We start from the raw sequence: 12,354 nt of genomic DNA, 5'->3' as shown, positions 1-12,354 counted from the left end.
CAGCAGCTCCTGCACTGATGAGCTGCCTCTGGAAAACTCTTTCTGAGGGAAGTCACCCGGCGTGCACCCGCCCTTTAAACACACAGATTAAGGAGGAGTGTATGAATGAATTAACTTTCATTTGTATCCAGAGCAGAATAAATCATCAGCATTTACAATTTTTTTAAAGCGAAGATCTGACATGAAAACAAGTCTGGGAAGCAGCAGATTCATGAATATTCCAAACAGCGTGATCAGGAAACAGGATGAATCCATTAATAATGTCTGACCGTAAAATGTCAAAACCTCTAATTACAGAAAGAAACAAACAGGGAGCGAAACAGATGGAAAATAAAAAGACTATGACCTCAAATTAAAACTTGAATCTCAGTAGAGCTCATATTCGCCAAGGCCCTGAAATTAAAGTCCCCTCAAATCCAATCAAGCTGATTGACACCTGTCCTCTAAATACATCTGATGTCTCAACATCAAGACTCATGAATGAAGTGATATAAATAAAATAACTCCATTACAGTCAAGTTCCAATCAAAAAGTTTATTTTATGGTTTCTTGTTTTGACCCAAAACAAGAAACCAAGATTCTTCTAAATCTGTTAAATAGTTTGTAAGTTTTGCAAACTTGGGTGTTTTTCTTTGTTTTATGCATTTGAAAACTCTTGAGTAGTGAGGACAGTGAGGACAGTGAGGACAGTGAAGACAGTGAGGACAGTGAAGACAGTGAGGACAGTGAAGACAGTGAGGACAGTGAAGACAGTGTGGACAGTGAGGACAGTGTGGACAGTGAGGACAGTGAGGACAGTGAGAACAGTGAGGACAGTGAGGACAGTGTGGACAGTGTGGACAGTGAGGACAGTGAGGACAGTGAGGACAGTGAGGACAGTGTGGACAGTGAGGACAGTGAGGACAGTGAGAACAGTGAAGACAGTGAGGACAGTGAGGACAGTGAAGACAGTGAGGACAGTGAGGACAGTGTGGACAGTGTGGACAGTGAAGACAGTGTGGACAGTGTGAACAGTGAGGACAGTGAGGACAGTGTGGACAGTGTGGACAGTGAGGACAGTGTGGACAGTGAGGACAGTGAGGACAGTGAGGACAGTGTGGACAGTGAGGACAGTGAGAACAGTGAGGACAATGAGGACAGTGTGGACAGTGCAGACAGTGAGGACAGTGTGGACAGTGTGGACAGTGAGGACAGTGCAGACAGTGAGGACAGTGAGAACAGTGAGGACAATGAGGACAGTGTGGACAGTGAGGACAGTGAGGACAGTGTGGACAGTGAGGACAGTGTGGACAGTGAAGACAGTGAGGACAGTGAGGACAGTGAGGACAGTGAGGACAGTGTGGACAGTGAGAACAGTGAGGACAGTGAGGACAGTGTGGACAGTGTGGACAGTGAGGACAGTGAGGACAGTGTGGACAGTGAGGACAGTGAGAACAGTGAGGACAGTGAGAACAGTGAGGACAGTGTGGACAGTGTGGACAGTGAGGACAGTGAGGACAGTGTGGACAGTGTGGACAGTGAGGACAGTGAGGACAGTGAGGACAGTGTGGACAGTGAGGACAGTGAGGGCAGTGAAGACAGTGAGGACAGTGTGGACAGTGAGGACAGTGTGGACAGTGAGGACAGTGAGGACAGTGAGGACAGTGTGGACAGTGAGGACAGTGAAGACAGTGAGGACAGTGAGGGCAGTGTGGACAGTGTGGACAGTGAGGACAGTGAAGACAGTGAGGACAGTGAGGACAGTGAGGACAGTGAGGACAGTGAGGACAGTGAAGACAGTGAGGACAATGAGGACAGTGAGGTCAGTGAGGACAGTGAGGACAATGAGGACAGTGAAGACAGTGAGGACAATGAGGACAGTGAGGACAGTGAGGACAGTGAGGACAGTGAGGACAGTGTGGACAATGAGAACAGTGAGGACAGTGAGGACAGTGAGGACAGTGTGGACAGTGAGGACAGTGTGGACAGTGAGGACAGTGAGGACAGTGTGGACAGTGTGGACACTCACCTTTTCATCATTTCCCAGTTGACTGATGGATTTTCTCTGCAGAACAAGATAAAATCAACAACATAATCTAACATTGTTAAAGCTGTTAAACTATTTCTCTTCCTCTGCAATGTGGTAATATAATTCAGCGAAGGGACACAATAGGTCAATAAATGATTCCAATAGTCATTACACAGGGAATTACATGTTTGTGTTGACTAGATTAAAACTAATCTGAGGTCAGATAAGAACCTGTAAACATGCCGAGTGAGGACGTGGGCGCTGAAACCACGACGCCTCCGAGGTTCTGATCTTTACTCTTCCACTGTGTGGTGGGTGGAATTCGTCTTTTTCCACAAACCACTTAAGGGTAATTTATACAAATTGATATATGTTTTTTTTTAAATATAATGAATCCCTTTAACCTGCGGTGTTAGCAGCGCTGACTTGTGCAAATCAAATGAAAGCAAGTGGGAAACAAGATAACGCTGCAATATACACTGTCCTCACTGTCCACACTGTCCTCACTGTCCACACTGTCCTCACTGTCCTCACTGTCCTCACTGTCCTCACTGTCCACACTGTCCTCACTGTCCACACTGTCCACACTGTCCTCACTGTCCTCACTGTCCTCACTGTCCACACTGTCCTCACTGTCCTCACTGTCCTCACTGTCCTCACTGTCCTCACTGTCCACACTGTCCTCACTGTCCTCACTGTCCTCACTGTCCACACTGTCCACACTGTCCTCACTGTCCTCACTGTCCTCACTGTCCTCACTGTCCTCACTGTCCTCACTGTCCACACTGTCCTCACTGTCCTCACTGTCCTCACTGTCCTCACTGTCCACACTGTCCTCACTGTCCTCACTGTCCACACTGTCCTCACTGTCCACACTGTCCTCACTGTCCACACTGTCCTTACTGTCCTCACTGTCCTCACTGTCCTCACTGTCTTCACTGTCTTCACTGTCCTCACTGTCCTCACTGTCCTCACTGTCCTCACTGTCTTCACTGTCCTCACTGTCCTCACTGTCCTCACTACTCAAGAGTTTTCAAATGCATAAAACGAAGAAAAACACCCAAGTTTGCAAAGTTAAAACTTACAAACTATTTAACAGATTTAGAAGAATCTTGGGAGAAGTCTGGGTCAAAACAAGAAACCATAAAATAAACTTTTTGATTGGAACTTGACTGTAATGGAGTTATTTTATTTATATCACTTCCTTTAACTTTGCGCATTTTTCTCCTATGAAATCATTCATGAGTCTTGATGTTGAGACATCAGATGTATTTAGAGGACAGGTGTCAATCAGCTTGATTGGATTTGAGGGGACTTTTATTTCAGGGCCTTGGCGAATATGAGCTCTACTGAGATTCAAGTTTTACACTTGTGATCATTATCTTTTTATTTTGCCTTCCATCTGTTTTTCTCCCTGTTTGTTTCTTTCGGTAATTAGAGGTTTTGACATCTTTTAAATATAATGAATCCCTTTAACCTGTGGTGTTAGCAGCGCTGACTTGTGCAAATCAAATGAAAGCAAGTGGGAAACAAGATAACGCTGCAATATTCAGTAATTTCATGTGAAACACAGATACAAGATGAGGAATGTTGTATTTTCAGAGCCTGTTTATTGTTTAGTTGTCTCAATATCACAGTGATAAAACAACATGATGTGAAATCCAATAAAACAAACAGAGATCAGGCAGTGATTGATTTATTCAGAGAGTGAGACAGAAACCTCAGAGGGTTTTAAAACATCTCGTTACACAGAGACCAGCTTTGTCAGTCAAACACTTTCACAATGATTTATCTCGAAGATTTATCTGGAAGGACATTGGATGGATTGAAATCCGGATGAGAACTTGACACTATCAGAAGGATTTAAAGTATTTGTTTGGGTGATTCCCCGCGTTTCTCTCTCGTGTGCCAACAAAATGTCATTAATCATTAATGTCTGAGGGAGAAATCAGATTACAGCACAAAAAGAAGAATTTTATCCAAGAACCAGAAGTTGATTTATTTTCTTAGAAGAAAAAAACGCTCGGAATGTTATTATCAAATACAGCCATAAGGAATCACCTGTGATAAGGATTTGAATAATAATAGCATCAATTTATAAACATCTATTTTCAATCAAGTCACTAATTTATTTTATGATCTTTAACCTGACGATTATCATAATAACTCAGATGACGTGGGTCGACTTACCTTAACAAACCAGAACCAACACTTAACTTAACAAAATAACTTTTGAAGCCTTTTTGCTCAGAGGAAACAAGAGTTTGCTCCTTTATTCCAGATGATGGTTGTTATACAATGTATAACATTCATATGTAAAATAAACTCAATGTCTTTTCATTATTTACACATGTATTTAGTAATTTACCTGGAAAACACTCACACATTCTATCCTCAGATTTTAATATATTATTTAAAGAATGGTTAGAAATTCAGATCCATTTCAGGCTTTGCATTAAACTCAAGTTAAACTAGAACATCACTCAAACCAGTTTCCCACCAGGACAGTCCCAGTTACCGGAGCCTGATCTGGAACCAGCTCTTTGTGTTTCCAGCTGCATCAAACACACTTTGTCATACACGCACTTTGCTCTTGTAATCTGTGGTCACATGGGAGTAGAGCGGGTCGTCCTCTAACCTGGAGGTCGCCGGTTTGATCCCAGTCTCCTCCAATCTGCCAAAGTGCCCTCGGGCAGGAAACTGAACCCTGAACTGCCCCTGAGGGCTGAGAGGTGTGATAGAGAAATGGATAGATGTGCTGTATGAATGTGTGTGAAACCAATACAGAGGATTCCTCACGTGTGTCTCTCTGAGGGTTCTACATATTTTTACCTGTTAAAAAGGTTTTTAGCAGTTTTTCCTTACTCTTGTTGAGGGTTAAGGACAGAGGATGTCTCACCATGTTAAAGCCCTATGAGACGAATTGTGATTTGTGAATGTGGGCTATACAAATAAAACTTGATTGATTCAGCATTCATTCAGATGATCCACTCATTCAAACCTGTCACTGTGGAGAATCGAGTCCGAGCCGAATGAATCAGTGCAGTCGTCCTCGTCCGCAGCAGGAGAGCAGGAAACCAACCTGACAACAGATGATCCTGGTGTTGTGTTGGTGGCTGCCACTGGAGGGGGAGTGGCTTTCAAATACCACTTTAATCCCCCCCCCCGTGTGGCTTTCTGCCCAATGGGAGCACAGGGTTGCGGACGGAGACCAGACAGACCCGTAGAACAGATTGAGACATGCAGAGGTAATCCAACAGGGTTCAAAGGGGTTATTTCTCGACTCTTCTTTCCTGGTTATTCTGGGAAACTGATTTGCCGTCCGGTGAATCCCCCCCCCCGACCGCTGCCGGCCTCTGAACTGCACTCAAGTGAAGTGAGGGTAATTTATCGGTGAACGTTTTGGTTTATCGCTCTCGAGCGTCGTAATTTGTTTCGAACGGAGAGTCAGCAGTGGAGGGGGAAACAGGAAATGAGAGATTTGTTTGTTTTCCAGCTGGGATACAAACACGTGGCGCCGAGAGGAAACAGCCACGACGGCGTTCCTCCGCTTCTCCTCCGCTTCTCCTCCGCTTCTCCTCCGCTTCTCCTCGCTGGAAACTGCCAGCTGCAGCTCTGTTGTCTCGCAGCAGGGCAACGAGGCCACTTTCGCTCTCAAACTGAAAGACAAAGTCCTCACAATGGGCTCACGGCTCGGAGATTAAGTGGTTATGCAAGAAAATGTGTCTCTCTCCTGCCAATTCCCAAACAATAGCGTCGTTTCAGAGGAAGATCCCCCGAGAGATTGTTTCTAAGATGATTGGATTTGGCTTTTTAACCCGTCTGATGACATCCCAAAAGGTTTTACACAAAGGCATTGCAAACACACCATGCAGGCTGGTTTAAATATATGCATTTAATAACATCAAGTGAAAAAAGCATTCATTTATGAACAAGATAGCGAGTAACAAACAAAGTTGTGTCAGAGCTTCCTCTCATCCTGGCTCCATGAAGCGTCGCTTTGTGCATAGTGCATCTGACACAATGAAGTTTATACACAACAAGAGTGTTGTATCCGAGTGACACTAATCCACACAACCAGATCAAATGATAGAATGAACCCTGCGCACACAAACGCCCTTGACCTTAATATTTACAAGATAACGTTGTGAGCATTCTCTCTGTCCGGGGTGAGAATGTTACTGAGGCACATGTTTTTCAGTCTGTTGTGTGAGTTTGGAAATAAAAAAAAAGTGAACCCTTGCATATAAAAACAAATCGTCTGCTGAAACAAAGAAAAGCTTCTAATGTCATCACGTGTTAAAGTACAAAACGACAACAGTGATCCAGGTCGGACCTGATGAACTTGTTACCTCCGCCAAGAGAGTTGTGTGTTCTTCAGAGTTATAGTTTTTTAAGGATTACACAAAAAGTACCGGACAGATTTACACAAAACTTAAAAGAAAAAGAGTCAGGAAAGAACTCATCAAAGTTTGGTGCAGATCTGTTCCCTGGATTTCACAGAGAATAGTTTATGGATCTTACTGAATTATACCAGACGTGTTCAAGGGAGTGTTTGTAATTTGGTGCAGTTCCAAAATAAAAATCCAGATCAAGTGAAGTTAAATGTGTTTTCATCGGGGGGGGGGGGGTCCTTGGCGGAGGTACATGCAGTCGACTGAGTGACTTTCTAGCTTTAAGCATGAAATGGGAACATTCCTACGAGTATCATGGTTTGTAATAACTAATCTGTCCCTTTACATAATCATTTAAATCAAGCTGTAAATCAAACATAATGCGAAGCTTGAACATTTTTTCCAAAACGTCGGCACAAACTTGAGAATCCGAAAATGATTTGGCGACTCTATTCCATTTGTGTTTATTGCAGGTATCAAAAGCTTTTAAAGTCACATGTTGAAAGTTAAAGTCTCACAACCGATGCTGAACGTGATTCTCTGTTGGTGAGTGAAACCAGCAACTCGGGTCAAAATGTTCACTTGACTTGTACAATGTGGTGGACGAAAAAACAAGCACCTGATGTGATTAAATAACTCAGAGACATTAGTTTCATGTGTCGAATTCAAAGTCTCTTTGTGTTATCCCCAAATCTGTGAAGTTAAATGATAATTACTTGCTGCATAAAGAGAGAGAGAGAGAGAGAGAGACCTGTCAAATCAGAGGTTGTTCAGCCGCCGTGACACAGCTCTGCTCCACAGTCTGTTCACATCACTCCACTCCAGCATCATGAGATATTCATTAGTTAGATAACACAGCCAAGTGGGTGCTGAGACGTTCAGCTCTTAAATTAGAAGCTGGACAGACTGGCACTGATGAGCCATGGAATAGAGGTCTCTGTGTCTGAGGGTCCCACCGGAGGGGAGGGTCCACATGGCAAAGAACTGACACACACTGTGAAGACCCCTCGGACCTCTGCCTTGGCTTTAAATAAGCTTCATGGTGAACCTGCCACCATCACCTCCCCCTCCTTCTCCTCCACCCATGGAGGACCGGGGCACAAAGTCAATATTTGCGTTGTGTTTGATCTGCCCTTTGCTCTGGCTCCAGAAGAACATGAAGACGAAGCAAATGGCCACGGAGCTGAGGAACGACAGGAAGCCCATGGTGGTGGCGATGATCAGCGTCTTGGCGTCGAACGGGTACGGCTTCGCCATTTGAGCCGAGGAGTTGGCTGCTTGCGGATTGGAAGGCTCCGCCCAGCCCTCCTCTGAGAAGAAAGGGATGGTCCGGTTCCGGGGGAGGCCCTTCACGTAGAGGCCCACGGTCAGGCTGTCGTTGCCGGCCGCGTTGCCGGCCAGGCACTGGTACGTACCGCTGTCCTGTACTTGGGCAAAACGCACTTCCAGCGTGCCGTTGGGCAAAACCCTGATCCTTCCTGTTGCAGAAACCAAATTCTTGTGGGAGGAGATCCAGGTGATGGACGGGAACGGATCCCCGTCAGCTTTGCAGGAGAAGAGAACCGTGGTGCCCTCCTCCACCCGGGCCTCCTGCGGCCGGCGGTCCATGATGCGAGCAGGACGGCAGGTGAACAGCCGCGGCAGCTCCTTCTCCGAGAAGTCTCTGAAGTCACGCTGTCTCACCGAGTCCGGGGAGGAACAAGTGGGCTGATGTCCGTCGAAGTTCAAGCGTAATCTGCGACGGACCACCCACAGGAGGCGGCAGTCACATGCTAGTGGATTCCCATCCAACCGCAGCACCTGAAGGTTCCCCACGGAGTGGAAGACACTCTCCTCCAAGCTGGTGAGCTGATTGGACGTCACATTGAGCATGCGGAAGTAGGCCAGGCCCCTGAAGGCCCCGGGCTCTATCCGTAGCAGGCTCCCTCCTGCTAGGTGGAGCTCCTGGAGTCTCAGGAGGTCGCCGAGCAGATTCCCTTGGATAGCGGTGATGGGGTTGTAGGACAGGTCCAGGTAGCGCAGGTAGACCAGGTGACGGAGCGCCGAGTAAGGAACAGCGCTGACGTTGCAGCTGCTGATGACGAGCGAGGTCAAATTGAGACCAATCAGGCTGTTGCTAGCTATCGAGTCCAGGGCCGGCCAGTTGGCTATCAGGAGGCTGCGCAGACGGTGGAGTCTTCGGAAGGCGTTGTTGGGAAGTGTGGTGATGGTCAGACGCAGCATCCGAAGACGCGTCAGGCTCTGCAGCTGCGACAGCGCCTCCGTGGGAAGAGACGTCAGATTGCTGCGATCTATGTTGAGCTCCTGCAGATTCTGGAGACCAACGAACGCCCGCTGCGAGATGAACACTAAGTCGTTCTCTCCGGCCTCCAGCGTTTGCAGGCTCATCATTTCTCTGAAGGTATAGTCCAGGAAGACCAGAATCTCATTCTGGCTTAAGTCTAGAAGGCGCAGGCCGGACAGGCCAGAGAACACGCCGACCGGGAGGATCTTCAGTCGGTTGTTCTTAATCCGAAGAGTCCTGAGATTCTGCAGGCTCTGGAAAGCCTCTACCTCAATCATGGAGATTATGTTATCGCTGAGGTCCAACTCCTGAAGTTGCAGGAGGCCAGAGAACTGGCGGCGTCCCACTGTCTTAATCTTATTGTGGGAGATGTCCAAACGCCTGGCGTCACCGGAAAAACCCTCTGGCACCGAAATCAGATGTTTGCCAGAGCAGATCACTTCTCTGGCTTCGGGTCGACAGACGCATCGGGACGGACAGACTCCTGCAGCTGCTCCCAGTCCCAACTGGAGCAGGACGCTCCACGCCCCCCATCGGACCACTGACTCCACAAACATCTTACCCCCTGCCTGCAGACACAGAAAACAAGTTCGGATGTTTCATATGAAATATATTCATTTTGAAATCAGGATAAAAGCTTTTTCACCTCTGTCCATTTGTTTGTTTCTTTGTTTGTGAGCAGGATGATGCAGAAACTACTGAACTGATTTCCATTTCATTTTGTGGACAGAACCCATCATCAGGATTGTTTAGAGAACTTATATTTGTGTGAGTGTGTGTAGTTTGGTGCACATCTAATTGAAAATGTGGACCTCGGTGGAGTTATGAGCTCGTCTGAGCCTCAACGTACCGTTTCAGTCTCGATGTGCAGATTTTCATAACCAGTGGCAGTCAAGTTGGAATCCGACTCGAGTTAAGTCCTGCGTTTGGATCAAGTTCCGTCGGTAACTTGCTCTTTAGAACTTCCTGGACAGAGACAGAAATACACGTTAACTACAGTTCTGCCTGAAACATCAACCATGTTCTTTGTCTGTTAGTTTGCAAGATTAAAACCAAAATCACTTTCTTTCCCACAGAATAATTCCAAACAGTTGTATTTAAAGTTAAAATAACAGTTAATATTATCCATCATTCCTCAGATGTTGCTCAAGCTTCAAGTAGACAAATTAAAAGACACAAATACATTTTATTTACAGACTGTCTCGTCCTGTGTGAGTGTGAATAATTCATTTTACAGCAGCTGGTCTCAGAGAGAACATCGGACACGCAGAGACGCAACGAGACTCTGGAACAAAAGCTTTTCAGCCTCTTTTGTTGGACATTTGTCTCTAATGTCCCACATTCATTTCCCGATGTGCTTTGTTCCTGGATGTGAGGGATAACCCGACAGAAAGTGCACATGCTATAAATCAGAGTGAGTCCAGTGTGAAGCAGATGTCGCGGCTGATAAGACCGAGTGACTTCTCTGGGCCGCAGACGACCAAATCCCTACTTAACTGATTATCAAAGAACACATCTCACTTTTTAGTCGGGACATTTTATCCCACAAAGACTGGAAAAGGACCATTAATAGAACTTAATACTCTTTGAAGTGTCCACATATGGTCTGTCCTACCCCCAAAGAACAGAGAGATATAAGTATTAGTGCGTCCAGCCCCATGTTGGGAGCCTCTGACGGAACAGATGAGGCCTCGGTGAGAGGAAAGCTCTGTCCTCTGGGCCGGGCATCTGGATTTAGGCTGAGCAGCTGCAGTCGGAGCCAGCGACAGAGTCATGTGGATTCTCTCAATAACTTTGTATAAAATAAGAAACAAGTTAATAAGTTTAATAAGCAAAAACACTTGTAATCTAAAGTTAAAGAAAAGTGCCACATGCGGCAGGTCGTGAAGACAAATGTGTGATTTCAGGCTCCTCACTGTAAGTCACAGTTATTTATTATCACATATATTATTATCCTATCCCCATTATAGTTGAGTCAACTAAAGTTCAGTTAAATTGATGTAACATTCTGTTTCCATAAATTCCAAAAGAAATCCATATATTTAAGTAATGAGATGGATTTAATATTTTAACTTCGGATCTTTGTTCCAAGGTGAGAAGCTCGTGTCCAATATTGTGATCACTCACCTCTGATCACTGGCACGAGCACAGAGCATATTCTGAATTAGATTAGAGAAGTGACTCATCTGAAGGGAGGACCGGCCAGTTTTCAAAAGCCAGAGATTCATCTGCAGTAATTATCTTCCAGACGCATAATGCTTTGGATTGATATCCTGAAATAAGATAATAAGAAATAAAAATATAACGGCTTAAAAATAGTCCTCCAGATGGATCAAAAATGACTTTCTTGAAGTCTGAAGAAGTCCACGGAGTCTCTGACGTGAAGCGTCGGACGGTAGAAAATCAAACACTATTCTGCAAGCGTCAGTTATATAAACCAGCACTGCCACAGGACGAGCAACAGAAGTATCCTGAGAAAAACAAAATCCACAACGACCACGTCCCAGAGCTGCACAGGCGATAAAAAGACCAAAACACAGCTGTAAAGTTTCCTGTTAAACCCGCACGAGTCGGATCCCGGTGGAGAACAAGCTGCCGCGGCTCCTCACTCACCATCCGACCCTCGGACTCGCTGCAGCTTCGCCTCCGAGCGGCACAGCCTTTGTCTGGACCTGCTCCTCGTGCAAACAGCTCTTATAACCCACCGGCCGGAAGCGCTGACTCACAACCCCACAGTTGTTTCTCTCTCAGACGACAACAGACACACACCAGCACTGACCTCCTGCACGTTGGAACTCACTAACAAATGACCACGCAGATGTTTTTCCTTCGTCACAGCTACAACAAAACTATCTGCAAAACACTTTAATCACATTTTACTTTCATTTATTCATAAATTTGTCTGGTTTTACGTGAATTCTTACATTATAACACTGATTTTGTGTATTCAATTTGTTGTACAGCCAGCGATCCAAAAAGTCTTACCATCCAAAAATTACGACAATAACAAATATAACAGAAAAGAGTCACAAAGCCTCATTTAAAAGGACAAACAAGCATTCAAATGCATCGTCCTGCATTTAGGATGAAAGAATCTGCAACAAGAGGGAATCAACATAAACTTTTTGAACTGTCTTTGGACATGACAGACAGAGTCTTCTTCACTTTAACTTTGCCCTGAACTCTGTGTTTATTTCCAAACTGTTAGTTTATTTCCAAACCGACACATAAGAGTCAGATTCCAATAAGACACTTGAATAAAAACAATCAAATGTGGAAAAAGCTGCAAAGATCTGTTTACTGTTCAAACTTTAAAACCGCTCATCAGTGTGTTTGTGTCTCATCTGTGTGTAACACATGAGGGGGATTCACAACTTAAAAGTGTAGACCCCCCCCCCCCCCCCCAGGGGGCCAACGTGTGAGAGACGGAGTCCGGCAGGTGTGCTGTGTCTCAGAGAGAGTGGGGGGTGTTCCCTCAGTTGCTGAGCCCTTCCAGCCAATCAGGGATCAGCCTCTCTCATCCTTCTGCAACTCTGCACACATCATAAAGCTGCAGGTCGTCCAGAGGTCGCGACCCCGGAGTCACGGCCCAGACTGACCCCGTCCGTCAAATCAGAATGTGAAGGAATAAATGCGTTTGTAATTTGGAACTGAATTTCACACCCGGC

General features: G+C 45.5%; 1 protein-coding gene across 1 annotated transcript; it reads right to left on the bottom strand.

The window, feature by feature from the left end:
- Positions 1–6,671: 6,671 nt before the first annotated feature.
- lingo4b (leucine rich repeat and Ig domain containing 4b) lies at positions 6,672–11,345 on the bottom strand. The gene is made up of 3 exons (XM_061081627.1): positions 11,300–11,345; positions 9,537–9,652; positions 6,672–9,255 (listed from the first exon to the last, which is right to left on the bottom strand). Exon 3 carries the CDS (start codon positions 9,241–9,243, stop codon positions 7,429–7,431), a length of 1,815 nt encoding a protein of 604 aa, XP_060937610.1. The 5' UTR covers positions 9,244–9,255; positions 9,537–9,652; positions 11,300–11,345; the 3' UTR covers positions 6,672–7,428.
- Positions 11,346–12,354: the final 1,009 nt, after the last annotated feature.

This window comes from Limanda limanda, chromosome 11 (assembly GCF_963576545.1).
Source record: "Limanda limanda chromosome 11, fLimLim1.1, whole genome shotgun sequence".
NCBI lineage: Eukaryota > Metazoa > Chordata > Actinopteri > Pleuronectiformes > Pleuronectidae > Limanda > Limanda limanda.
The sequence above is the reverse complement of the archived record's forward strand: the minus strand, read 5'-3'. Positions and strand labels throughout refer to the sequence as shown.

Bases quoted from the DNA above. Each gene is read 5' to 3' on its own strand.
- lingo4b (XM_061081627.1), bottom strand. From the start codon at position 9,243: ATGTTTGTGGAGTCAGTGGTCCGATGGGGGGCGTGGAGCGTCCTGCTC.